A 14081-nucleotide genomic window follows, 5' to 3' on the forward strand; every position below is an offset into this window, starting at 1 on the left:
AAAAGTTAAACAGTAAATAACAGAAAAAAAATATGAGCGTGAAATTGAGAGATTTGTTTTTACACAAAGAACCAAATATTTTCTGAAAATAAATATCTAGAAGTTCTGAGTTTTTTTTTTTTGTTTTTCTGTCACAAAACTTTAAATGTATCTAAGGCCATTATCTGAGTCTTGGTCCCGCATCCAGACCTGAGTCCTGGTGTAAGGTCCAGGTCTAAGTGTTCATCCAGGGTCAAGATCTGAGTCCTGGTCCCGGGTCTTGATGGTTTTTATTAATTTCAGGGAAACCTTCAGAGGAGAAGAAGGATACTTTTGTGGAGAAACTGGCCACTCAGGTGATCAAAAACCTGCAGGTGAAGATCAGCAGCATCCACCTGCGTTATGAGGATGATGTGAGTACTAATACATATCCTAGTGTAGATTCAGAGTACAACCCAGATTTAAATACAGACCCAGGTTCGGACCCAGGTAAAAGTTCAAGTCCAGACTCTGATCCAGGTTTAAACCCTAGTTTAGACCAATGTTTTTCAGTCAGGTGCCACCTATCAGTCAGTGCTGTGATGCCCAGGTGAGTCCCTTTGACACCAGATGAATTGTCTTGGTCATGTGATTGATGTGTTGTTGCAGGTGTCGGACCCACAGCGCCCCCTGTCTATGGGAGTCACACTGTCAGAGCTCAGCTTGCAGGTAATACAGACACACACAGACACCTGTTTGTGTACCTGTGTAGGTTTTGCTCACCTGTTGTTGTTTTCCAGACGACTGATGAGAACTGGAAGTCCTGTATCCTGGACGAAGCAGCGAAGATCATCTACAAGGTGGAAATTGCTCTGCTCCTGTGTTTGTTGTAGTTTGTCAGATAAGGTATGTAGTATCCTGACCCAATGTGTCTTTGTGTCTCAGCTGGGTCGTCTGGACTGTCTCTGTGCCTACTGGAACGTCAACAGTCAGATCTTCTATCAAGGATACTGGGACGACATTGTGGTGAGTTCCCGCTGGTTCTGGTTCGTATGTCTTTGTTCCTGTAAAAACACCTAAATGATGAAAAAGTAATGCATTATTTTCAAAAATCATATAATTAAAATGTTCATCAGACCTAATTACATGTCTAACATTATCATCACCTATAAAGTGTGAAAATGAATGAGCACTTTACAGATGTCCAATTGTCAGACAGAACCAATGTTTTCAGAGTCAAAGTTAACATTTTATTGTTAATTCTTCTGAATAAAATTGTATTGTTGTGAACAATACCAACTGTGTTTATATTTTCCTTAGCCCCTTTCAAACATGGTGCCTTCATCAAATCTGTTAAACAAACTGCTTTATTATTCAGGTATTGGTGACTTCAGGACTTTCTTTGGACATGTCCACAACCAGACGATATTTGCAATAAAATCCGAGATTATGTAGGTTTTTGCTTTCTTGTTTTGTTTTGTTTTTTTTTTTTGTCATTTTAGATTAAGGTGAAAATTTACCAAGGACTGGTGTGGTACAAAAAATTATCCACTTGACTATAAAGAGTCAGTATTTCAACACTAACTTCCCTAGCATGAATGGCTCAATTTGTTTCTGCTTGGCAAAGGCTCTTTTAACACAGTCTGTAAAAAGTCGGTGATTGAAGATTTAAACCATTTACTATGAGTTCATGTAATCAGTCCTTTTCATCAGTTCTTTGTATTGCACAGTTATCAAGAGTTTTGATCCTTAGATCGAGTGCAGCATTAAATTAATTGGAAGCTTGACTGTATTCTGGTTTGCACATTAGACTGAATAATGACCCTGATGAGTGATTTTCCTTCAATTTAAAAATTATCTGCCATAAACAGACTATGTGGTCCCACCCAAATTTCACCTTATTTTTACACCATTTTATTTTAAAAACTATTTCCTACGTAACTGTGAGTTTGTTCCTTTCTTAATGGCCTTAAATGAAAAGACAGATTGTTAAGAAAATTAAATGTTATTTTGATCATGTGATTTCAGCTGTGCAGTATGGATAACACAAAGGTTTAAATTAGTAAGTTGGCATCTGCCGTGGACACAGAAGATCGAAAAGTAATTATGTTGAATAGGGGAAATAAGGTGTTCTTGGTGGTATATTTAATGTGTTGTTTAATAGAGTGAGCCACATCAAATAGGACACCAAGATTCTTGGCTATTACGCTCAAAGGAATCACACAGTTAGTAAGAGTTCCCATTAATTGTTAAATTTAATGTCCGTGTCAAGCTGGGCCAATGTACTCTATAGTTTACATCAGAAAATCTTGGTTCCTTGTCTCTCTGCAGGAGCAGTTGAAGCATGGGATCAGCAGTAAAGACCAGGAGCTGCCTCATTATCAATACAGTGAGTCCAACGGTGAACAGAGAAAGGTTTAAGTGGTTGATGATGAAAATACTTTTGTCTCATAGCTTAATCTATCGAGCGCCATCTTGAGGGCGAAACAAAAAAAAAACAAAAAAAAAATGACCCAGGTATGAGTCAAACCCAGTTATTTAAAAAGTAACCTCTAAGCTCCTTCTTTTAGGTAAAACAAATGTATATGGTTATTTAGTAGTTAGGTCAATTGTTTCAGGTCCAAATCTTGACAATTTAGTGCAAAGTAGTTGAATTCTGTGACATTTTGTGTTACAAATATGCTGCCCTCTAATGGTTGAAACCCAGTTGCCACAATATAGTTTTGCTAAAATACAAACATTGTGCTGAGCTTAAGGGATGGAGGGTGGGGTCATATGTTGCACTCCCCTCTGATTGGTTTCTTTCTAGTTTTCAGGCCAATTTTTGCTTCAGCAAAAATCTGTATCAACCCAAATGCTGAGCTGGAGCTGAAGAGTCCAAAAGCCAATCTTCACCTGGAGGTTCAGAACATTGCTATAGAGATGACCAAACCACAGGTAGGAAGTAAAGGTGATACAGTCAGTACTTTACCCTCAGTTACCCTCATTGCTATGGTTGTGTTCACTTTTCCTTGTCCCAACCCCCAGTACCTCACCATGGTGGAGCAGCTGGAATCCATTGACCGTATGGTGAAGAACACCCCCTACAGGAAGTTCAGACCCAATGTTCCCGTCCACAAAAACGCCAAAGTCTGGTCTGTGTAACATGACGTCTCCATATGTCAGCTGGTTTATTTTATGCAGGTCTGGAGCTTGTGGCCCCTACCGTCTGCAAGTAGTGTCGCATACAGTCAGAATAAACTGATAAAAGATTAGAAATAATAGATTTCTTTAATCCAATTCATGGACAGAAGCTGGCGTTCTTTATTTAGGACATATGAGTCAGAATAGAAAGTGTTTTCACTGCATGCTTCTTGCTAACAGTTTTAAGTTTTCAGCCATCAGTCTTTAAAAGCACACAAAGTTGGTTATAGTTTAGTTCTTTTACTTTAGTTTTAGATTTAATAACATGGAGTCTTGGGGTTTTACTTGGAGTGGAAATAAGCACATTTTTCTTTAGGGTAAATTCATAAATAATTACAATAGATCAAGTCAATTGTGAAATTAGACTATAGCTCAGTGTATTATGAAACAAAACACTCCACCTAATAAAACCCGGCAACCAGTTCAGATATTGACATGAGATTTGAGCTCAAAGCGGATATGACATAAAATCTACCTTTTACTTACTAATTTTGATGAAACCTAAAATAAAAATTCATATTCAAAATTAACAAAAACAAATCCTGAAAATGTAGACAGCCTGTGATGCATACAGGATGTGAGTTTGACCTGAAAGAGGAAGAAAGGGTTTGTGTCTCATTAAAGACTTTGGTTTAATCCTGTGGATTCTAACAAGTTGGGGGTGTGTTTGTTTTCTGTGCCTCTGTCAGGTGGAGGTACAGTTTCAAAAGCATCCTGGAGGTCCACATTAGGCACTGCAGTCGCATGTGGTCCTGGTCTAACATCAAACAGCACAGAGAGACCCAGAGAGCCTACAAAGCTGCCTACAAGACCAAACTAGTGTCCCACAGCAAGCCAAGCCCAGACACTGAGCAACACATCCAGGTGAAGGTGTTCTCCACATTAAAGCCAGCATCAACATAAGGTCAAGTCTGCATTAAGTGTCAGACTCAACTGGTTCTTAAGTAACTGTGGAGGGTGCACATAAAGGGTGTTGCTCCTGAGTTGTAAAAATTAGTTAAGTGACTGAAAACTAAAAAGTAGGTACAGTAAATCGTATGGCATGGAACACGTCCTAATTGGCTACTGGCTGCAGTATTTGTGGAATGTTTTCACATACCATGTTTTAACCCCAATGCAGGTGACAGGGGCAACACAACAGTTGCCCTTTATTGTTGCTAGTTCTTTAATGTCACCTTGACGTGTCTTTGCCCCAAAAGACATAAATAGTCTAAAAAGTAAATCACACAATAAATATAAGGTCCAGATCTGAAAATAAAACTTCTGACTACAGTAAATTAAGGTTCCATCCATTTAGCTCAGCTCCACTTTCACTCTTATTATGTTTTAGCAATAGATATATTTTCAGGTGTGACTAACGATTGTTTCCTGCAGGATCTGGAAAAAGTTCTGGACGTGTTCAGCATTACCTTAGCCCGACAGCAGGCCCAGATGGAGGTAAACATGAAGCTTACACATTTAGTGTAATTGTAGAGCATTCTAACACCTAGTCCTCTGTTTCTCTTCCTCGTCCAGGTGATCCGGTCAGGACAGAAGGTGATGGGCAAGAAGGCGGTGGCGGGGCAAAAGCCGGGAGGAGGAGGTTTCTTCAGCAGCTTTTTTGGGAAAAAAAAGAAGGAGGAGCAAGAGTTGGAAGTGAGCAGGGACAAGGAGAGTAAGTGAATGATTGATCGTCAGACCATAGTGGAGATTCATTAGTTTTACCTCAAAATCTCTAACCTCTGCTGTGGTTCTCAGGTTTAGGTCTTGATGAGCTCATGACACCTGAGGAGAAAGAAAAGCTTTACACTGCCATTGGCTACAGTGGCAGCTCTCACAACTTGGCTTTACCCAAACAGGTAGCTAAACCTGGTCCATAGAATCAAGAGGGTCATGTTCTGACCTGTTTTCCAGCTCCACTTTCAATACAAACGTGTCTTCTTTCTTGGTGTGTTTTAGTATGTAGCTGTGGTAGTCACCTTCCAGCTCTTAAAAGCCTCAGTGACAGTCCGAGAGCAACCGGACCTCCCAGAAACTCTTAAGATTCAGATGATTGACCTCAGCACAAAAATATCTCAGAGACCTGGAGCTCAGGCCATCAGGTGAGTGTTAAAGCTCTACCTCTGGAGTCTGATAAAGAGCTAAAAGATGTGATTTTCTTCTGATGTGGGAGAAAACAAACAGATCTGTTATTGACTAATGGTAATCTAATTTTACAAAGGACAGTCAGAAGTAAAACAAAACTTAGATAACATACTTGATGTGAACATGTCGGTCCCCCTGCAGGGTGGAGGCAGCGCTGCAGCACTGGTACGTTACCGGTTTACAGCAGCAGGGAGCAATACCATCACTCATTGCCTCTGTGGGAGACTCTTCATCATCTCTTCTCAGAATTGTGTTTGAGTTAAACCCAGAAGAAAGCACAGCAGACCAGCTGCTCAGGGTCCACTCTCAGCCTGTTGAAATCATCTATGATGCGGTAAAACACCTGCTTTACATCAGATCTATGCTGAGACCAAATGTTCTAAATCCACCACCAAAAACAAATTATAAAATGTGAGCGCAGGTTGGTTATTTTTATCTTTCCTCTCTGTCTGTCCGTTCTGCAGCTGACAGTGAACAGTTTGGCTGAGTTCTTTCAGTCTGGAAAAGGCGTAGACCTGGAGGTCCTGACCTTGGCCACGCTATCCAAACTTGAGGAGATTAAACAGAAAACTGCCTCAGGTCACTTTCATAAATACGTTAATACAGTAAAACAGGTTTTCATTCATGTTTCCGAGAGTATATATCCTTATAATTCTAGTGATATGTTATATGTAATATACTAATATTATACTACATATTAATTTAATATTATTATACTGTTACTTTAGTATTATTAAAATACTCATTTATTATTTTATTATTAAAGTCCTAATAATACTGTATATGCTATTCTGCTCTACCTCACTGTTACTGTTGTATTATTACATCTTGCTAACATTATACTACTATATTTTTTACATTTTATACTGTTTTCAGTCAAACGTTAGTACTTTCACTACTGTAATTTCCTTCAGTATTTCAAAGTGAATACACTGTACCGCCACAGAGCAAGAAGCTATAATTACTACTACTGTATGATGATACAACTGTTCTGTCTTGAGTGAATAATTTCATATATTACATTACATTTTATGTAATTCATCTCAACCAGTCAAAGCAAATGGTTGAGCCTGGTTGTGCTGGAGGTTTTTCTCCACCGTTGGCTTAGTACTGCTTGAAGGAGATACGTACTCGCTGTTTTCTGACTCGAGATGATTCTGATCAAGATGATCAAGATGATTTTTGTTGTTATTGTTCAGGAAACCAGAGCTTCCCCTTTAGTTTGTATATATTTGTTTATGGGCCAGACTTAATACTGATCATTTTAAACCAGTTAAGTCAAAAAATATGCTTAGACTTGAAAGCTCCAGGTACAGATCCGTTGTTTTTAGAGTTCATCCAAAATGGAAAAATGTCCTCACACAGCCACCATACAGAGGACAATTTTCTTGTGATGGATGATTATTGCAGCCACAGGTGGCCATGGCTGTGGTTTGGGCACTGCTGGATTCTCAGTTGACTCGGTGGAAGACAGACTAGTCCTCGTGACTTGAGATGACTCTGGTGTGAATTGGCACTATATAAATACATTTGAATTGTCAGAACTCTAATCGGTTCTGGTCTCTGCAGGTTTGTCCCACATTATTGAGACCAGAAAGGTCTTGAACCTGAGGATTGACTTAAAGCCATCCTACCTACTGATACCAAAGTCAGGCTTTTACAGCAGCACATCAGACCTCCTCATCGTGGACTTTGGTAGCTTACAGGTCAGTTCCCTTATCATCAGACCTGCTCTTCAGTTCACACACATAACCACATATTTTTTTTCTGTTGAGTCTAACGTTTAGATGTTTTGTGTTTTTATCTTCAGTTTTTCAATTTTTGATTTTTAATAATTGATTAGATTGATTTTAAATTACTGGAGTCAAATTTAAGACAACAGACCTAACAGTTTAGGACTGTTAGGATACTATAGACTTCTGTTAAGGTGTTGCAGACACAGCTGTATGTGTTCACTTTGTGTTGTTTTATGCTCATGTGTTTGAAGTTAAACAGTGTCGAGCAAAGCGTCCTTAGTTCATCGCCATCCTCCTACTCTTCACTGGAGGAAATCATGGATCGAGCCTACGAGAGGTACAACCTAGAGCTGAGACGAGTCCAGGTGCTCTATGCCAAGTCAGGTACACAAACAAATCAAAGACACTTCCACTGCCACACCAAAACTACACAATATTACAAACAACTTGCAGAAAATTCATATTAAGTCAGCTGTAAACTGGATCCAGGTGAGGCCTGGAAGTTGGCTCGGCAGCAGGGTTCTTCAGTCCAACATATCCTCCAGCCAATGGACTTCACCCTCCACTTGGCCAAGTGTATGGTGGAGAAGGACGCCAGGATGCCCAAGTAAGACTCAACTGTACACACAGGTGTAGTCTTTCTGGTGATTCACCACAGCCCCATTCTTGTTACGTGCAGATTCAAGATCAAATTGTTATGTTAAATCATCAACTAAATGATCCACCAATTTTTGTAATCCACATATGAACAACTGGGCCTGGAACACAAGTCTTTGTGTTTCAGGTTTAAAGTGTCTGGAGAGCTGCCACTGCTGCATATAAAGATCTCAGACCTGAAGATCCAGAACATTCTTGATCTGGTCGAAGGTATCCCCCTTCCCAGTGTGGGCTCTTCCACCCCCTCCACCCCCACAGAGAAGGTATATGTGGTTTTACTGCAAATAAAGATTTATAATGAGTGACAGGAAGTCAACAAAAACAAGTTCAGACAAAATGTGACCATATTTTGGGATGCTCCCTGCTTTAGGTGCTGTCAAAGGTCAAACCACTTAGCCTTCACACCGCCCTCTTGGAGACCATGGAAACAGGTCACAGGCCCCTCCCCCATATATATGTTTTTTTTTACAACAAACAAACAAAACCACATGTTTTTTACTATTTCACAATTTTTAATTTTTATAGTTATCTTTCCTTGTGCTGCTGTCAGATTCAGATGAAGACACTAGTGAGAAGTCGACAGATGAGGAACGTCAGCTCATGGCTCTGGAGGAACTCACCAACATTTACTTTAAGTTCGAAGTCAAAGAGGTTAGTTTGTTTTCATATCTCAGATCAGCTTGTATCTACAGCACTGATCAGTGACTTTGTTGTGTTCAGGTGCTACTGGAACTGGCTCAGCAGGTGGACCAGGAGAAGACCTTCCTGTCTTTCAGCATCTGTGAGCTTGGAGCTGAAGGGAAGAGCCGCAGTTTTGACCTGAGTGTCACCTCCTACCTGCGTAGACTTGCACTCGACTACTGCGATGTACCAGGTAATGTATGCAGATGGCCTGAAAGCAGAAGATGTTGCAGAGAAGATGTTTTCATTGTCAGGGATGCCTAAACTTTTGCATACAACTGTAAAACCCAAATACCAAATGAGAAGATGATTTTTCAGTAAAAGAGCAATTTTCAAAAATTACAACGATCCAAATACACTCCAAACATCACAGTGTTTTATTTGGTGAAATAATAAAACAGGTTAACACAATGGACATTCTACTTGTAAAGTTTAACAGGTTGTTTCTGTTTGGTGAATTAAAATATGTTTCTAAATCTGTGCTTCAGCTGGCAGAAATCATCCTCTCCACCTGATAAGGTCCTCTGAACAGCAAGGCTGCAACCTGCTGAAGGTGGAGTTCATCAAGGTGAGCACATTCACTTGTTCAGAGACACAAAGATGGAGCTCAGGTGGATCCCTGATAATGTAATACATGTCTTATTCAGACTGTTAAGTTGTTCCTCTCAGCAACTTTGACAAGAGCCAACTAAGGTCTGTCACTCCAGAAGAAAGACAGCACCACAATATCCCAACAAACACTCATAATACTGATCCCAGTTGTGTGTTTGTGTCTGTGATCTTACAGGCCGACCCCAGTGGCCCCAGCTTCCAGACTCTGTTTGACAACACTGAGCAAATACTGAAGGTGGGTGGAAAGGGGATATGAGCTACGTTTCTTTGAGCTCAGGTCAGGACTTCTGCACTGCTGCTCTGGTCCTTTACTTTACTCTACTTTATTTATTTATTTGAACAGGGACAATGCGCATTGATCACCATTTCTGTAAATATGCCAGTTTTAGCTGTTTAACCCATTTAAAAGTGTAGTCCCTGTGAAAGGTGTTAAATGCCAATAAAATACAATAATGACATAAAATAAAATAGAACATAACAAAACACAAACTAGAAAAAGCACCGCAAATTATTTAGTGCTGAAAGGATTTTCCAAGCAAAGCTGAAATAAGCTGATCTTGAAAAAAATTATCAAAATGACTTTTATTTTGAAAGTGTGTTTCCTGCCTGTGTGTGTGTGTCATGTGGGTCAAAAATCTTTCAGGTAAAGTGTTTGGACACAGCTCTGAGGCTGTTCACATAGTTTGGGGCATTTCTCAAAACAGAGTACACCAAGTCCAAATTTGGGAGTGGCGAATCCAAGGACGGGATTATTTACAATTGGTGCAGCAGTGTTCTTGGTGACACCTGCAGCTTAGCTCAGTGCTGATGATTGCACATAAACACAACTGTACAGTTGTTGATGTACAGTGACAAAATAATTTCAAGCATTACAAAAACTGTCTTTTTCTGAAAAGAAAAAAATAACGATGATTGTGATAAAGAATAAACTTCTAGGCTGTATGTAGGCCTGTATAATAGAAACAATGCAATTTACATGGCACTACTTACAGTACGTTTTCATTCATATAACCCTATATTTGCATGTATATATTTGTCCAATATCCTATACAATCTTAAAAATGTCCTTAAAGCTGCAACATAGTTAAAGATATTTTTGTCTTCCAAAGTGAAAGATATACATAAAAATACTACTGACAACATGGCTAATGGTAAAACTACCACAGTTTACTGAGATGTGTCTGTTGTCCCCCAGGATGACCACGGATGTTATCTGGTCAGATATCCTATCAGAACCTGGGCTGCAGCCTGCTGACATGACTGCTGTCTCATCTAAATGAATGTTTTTCTCAGTGCTAAAAACATCCGATCAGATTTACAAATACAAACGGACCACAAATTATAAATTGAAAGGAGTTCTTTCTTGCATGAAAAAAAATATTAAAACTTGATAAAGTGTTGAAACAGCAATACTAGGATGAATTTTAATCAGCTCTGAGCTTAGCTTAAACTCTCCTCCAAGGTCCTTGGTTGTGCGTGCAAGGCATTCTGGCTACTGCAAGTCCATACAAGTCTGCTCCAAAAGAAAAAGATAAAAGAGGCGTAGCAAGAACACTTCCAGGTCTCTGATCTCTACTTGGTTAGATGTGAACTTTGAACTGGAGCAGTACTTAGGCTTTGACTAATGACAGTTCACAAGTCTGCGATAATTCAATTCAATTCAACTTTATTTATATAGCGCCAATTCACAACAAAGTAATCTCAGGGCACAGAATAAAGAATAAAGTCAAGATTATAAACATGCATAGAGAGAACCCAACAATTCCCCCTAGAGCAAGCCATAGGCAACAGTGGAGAGGGAAAAACTCCCTTTAACGGAAGAAACCTCCAGCAGAACCAGGCTCAGGGTGGATGAGCCATCTGCCTTGACTGGTTGGGGTGAGTGGAAAGGGGAGAGAGAAAAGAACAGAGCAACAAAAAGCAACAACAAAACATCGGGCAGATTTGTAGCACCATTAGCTGCACGCTGGAAGACACACAGCTTCAAGCCGGGGACACCTGCAGAAAGGGGCAGAGAGAGGGGGACAGAGAAGGACAAAGACAGCTACGGGAGAGAACACACAAAGTTAATGACATACAGTGGTGACAATTGCGGGGTGAGAGGAGAGAGTGTCAAGAGGAGGAAAGGAGCTCAGTGCATCGGGGGGAAAAATTGGGGGACATCCAGGCTTTTATGTCTTGTAGGCATGCTTGAAGCTTTATTAACTGATTATTTTCATCTAGTTCCATAGATAAATATAGCTGGGTATCATCAGCATAGCAGCGGAAATTTATGGAGTGCTTTCTAATAATGTTGCCTAAAGGAGACATACATATATATAAAGTAAAAAGTATTGGTCCTAACACAGAGCCTTGTGGAACTCCATAGCTAAACTTTGTGTGCATTGAGGATTCATCATTAACATGAACAAATTGAAATCTATCAGATAAGATTTAAACCAACCAAGTGCAGTTCCTTTAACCCCAATTTTATGTTCCAGTCTCTGTAATAAAATGTTGTGATCAATTGTATCGAATGTAGCACTAAGAGCTAACAGAACAAGTGTAGAGATGAGCTCATTATCTGAGGCCATGAAAGGATTGTTGGTGACTTTTTTTTTTTACCAGTGCTGTTTCTGTACTGTGATGAACTCTAAATCCTGACTGAAAGTCTTCATACAAATTATTCCTATGAAGGTGATCACATAATTGTTTTGCAAGTACTTTTTCAATTATTTTAGAAATAAAGGGGAGATTAGATATTGGTCTGTAATTGGCTAAAACACCTGGGTCAAGACAGGGTTTTTTAAGTCGTGGTTTAATTACAGCTACCTTAAAGGCCTGTGGTACATAGCCTGCTTCTAAAGCTAGATTGATGATATCTAATATGAACGTATCTATTAAGGGTAAAGCTTCCTTGAGCAGCTTAGTTGGAATAGGGTCTACCAGACAGGCAAAATGCCTCGGAAAATGTGAAAAAGTATTAGTCCTATTAACAAAATTAAAACCGAGAGCAGCAGAAGACTTGACTGAAGACAGTGAAAAATTACGCAATTATGCAAGCATATACAGGATAAGACATATATAATATAAACATGTCCCTGTACATAACAATGTCGAACAGAAAATCAAATAACTACTGTAAGTTGGGAGAACTATGCTAAGGTGAGCGCTAACAAAGAGTTATGTTCCCTGACCTGATTATTTTTTAAATGTGTTTGAAATGCCTATTTTAGAGATGCATATGTGTCCAAAGTTCGAATATGTGGTAGTATGGTATTCCACAAATTAGCAGCTAAGAAAGCTGACTGGCCAAATTAACTTTTCTTTATCGAAATAACAAAATTACCAGCTGTTGCCAATCAATGCTGATGAAAACAAAGAGAAAACAACAGTTTGTCTCTGTGAGGTCTGTTGGTCCATCAGGACTTAATGTTAGCAATAATGCACAGCTGGTCTCCGTCTTTTCCTTAATTAATATTTTTTTAATTGTTTTATCATATTACGGTCTTGTGAAAGCTCTACCCTCTTGAATCATTTTGAGAGAGTTATTTTTTGAGAGAGAGTTTTTTGAGAGAGTTATTTTTTTATTTTATTGTGGTTTTTTTTTTTTTGTTATTGCTGGGACCCAATTTTTTAAAAATTTTCTGTGTGCAGCAGCTCTATGAAGCTGTTTTCTTTCTTAACACTCCGCTGATCGCACTGCAGCCAGCCGGCACAGTGGATTTACCTTCATCCCACACTTTAAACACCCTCTGGATCCAGGGAAGGAAAAAAATGGCATAGAGGGAGCAAAGACAGTCAAATGTGCAGGAAAAAAGTGAGAAAATTCAAACATGCGAGTTCAAGCTCTGATAATGTACAGTGCATGGTCGTAAGTTTTAAAAGATGGATGAACTCATCGCTTTGGTTAGGATGGAGAACATCTTTTATGAGTACAGTCTGATATATTTTACAGAGAGAAGGCTGCACAGTGGCATCCCCATCTCCAGTGAAATAGTTCAAGCAATTCTTTCAAGCTAGCCTTAATAGAAACCTTAAGGATATTTCTGCACATGGAAAAGTCTGTTGGTCATACAAAGTTTTCTTGCCTTCAATAGGAACACGGTTCAATTCAATTCAATTCAATTTTATTTATATAGCGCCAATTTACAAAGTCATCTCAAGGCACTTTACAGAATAAAGTCCAGGCTACACAAGTATGTAGAAGCAACCCAACAAATCCCCCTTGAGCAAGCCCTAGGCAACAGTGGAGAGGGAAAAACTCCCTTTAACGGGAGAAACCTCCAGCAGAACCAGGCTCAGGGTGGGCGGCCATTTGCCTTGACCGGTTGGGGTGAGTGGAAAGAGGAGAGAGAAAAGAACAGAGCAACGCAAAGCAACAACAAAACGACAAGAAAAGCAACAACAAAAAGCAACAACAAAGCATTGTACAGGTTAGGGTTAGGGTTAGTAACCCTAGGTTTGTAAGAAACAAGGGCCACGCTGTATAGCCTTTGTACAAAACAAATTCACTTCAAAATTCACCTGAGAGTCCTACAGTTTATAAGCAAAATCAAATATCAAAGTTACAGTGTTTTGTAGGAAAATTAAACTTAGTCGCGATAGTCTATTGACTTCTGTTGTGTAAGGACAATATAGTCATGTTCAGTTTGTTGTTCTATTGACTGACTTCTTTCACATGTCCTAAATGGAGTGAAGTTGAAAGCAAATGTTTACTTTGCTGATACAAACAGCATACCTAACAGCATTATTAACCTAACAGTTCAACGTTTGAGGTTTTGGGATAAAAATATTTGATAAAACATTGCTAGTCTGCATCTGGATTATGTTTGTGAATGTGTGATTAACTCCAGTTTTTCTTCAGTTGTCATCCACGACATAGATTTGTTCCTGCCAACATGGATGTTGTTTGCTATCTTCATTGTTCTGAAAGAAACAAATCTTTTCCTGCTTCTTTCAGGGTATGTCTAATAGTGAAAAAAATGGACAGAATATATATGAGGAGTCTATTTCTCAGAGAACAATGCTGTGATTAAGTCTGAAGGCTATAACATCAACAACTAATATCTGCTAATGAAGAGAAAGTGGAGAGAAAAATACGGTCTTTGTTTTTTTTTTCCATAATTTTGTAGAAACATATGTTAGTGT

At 39.2% G+C, this 14081-nt stretch overlaps 1 protein-coding gene across 2 annotated transcripts in view; it reads left to right on the forward strand.

The window, feature by feature from the left end:
- The window catches only part of vps13c (vacuolar protein sorting 13 homolog C), a 74006-nt gene that overhangs the window by 10659 nt on the left and 49266 nt on the right, over positions 1-14081 (forward strand). For both annotated transcript variants that reach the window (XM_067492615.1, XM_067492622.1), the window contains exons 8-30: positions 283-392; positions 628-687; positions 759-818; positions 904-984; positions 2290-2347; positions 2768-2895; positions 2986-3092; positions 3831-4005; positions 4516-4578; positions 4657-4795; positions 4879-4979; positions 5080-5222; positions 5407-5599; positions 5730-5844; positions 6835-6971; positions 7253-7385; positions 7491-7608; positions 7786-7921; positions 8029-8089; positions 8209-8309; positions 8379-8532; positions 8828-8907; positions 9127-9186. In XM_067492615.1, the coding sequence (XP_067348716.1) occupies positions 283-392; positions 628-687; positions 759-818; positions 904-984; positions 2290-2347; positions 2768-2895; positions 2986-3092; positions 3831-4005; positions 4516-4578; positions 4657-4795; positions 4879-4979; positions 5080-5222; positions 5407-5599; positions 5730-5844; positions 6835-6971; positions 7253-7385; positions 7491-7608; positions 7786-7921; positions 8029-8089; positions 8209-8309; positions 8379-8532; positions 8828-8907; positions 9127-9186 (2513 nt within the window). The remainder of the gene's footprint in view (positions 1-282; positions 393-627; positions 688-758; positions 819-903; positions 985-2289; positions 2348-2767; positions 2896-2985; positions 3093-3830; positions 4006-4515; positions 4579-4656; positions 4796-4878; positions 4980-5079; positions 5223-5406; positions 5600-5729; positions 5845-6834; positions 6972-7252; positions 7386-7490; positions 7609-7785; positions 7922-8028; positions 8090-8208; positions 8310-8378; positions 8533-8827; positions 8908-9126; positions 9187-14081) is intronic.

The sequence above is a fragment of the Channa argus genome, chromosome 2 (assembly GCF_033026475.1).
Source record: "Channa argus isolate prfri chromosome 2, Channa argus male v1.0, whole genome shotgun sequence".
Classification (NCBI taxonomy): Eukaryota; Metazoa; Chordata; class Actinopteri; order Anabantiformes; family Channidae; genus Channa; species Channa argus.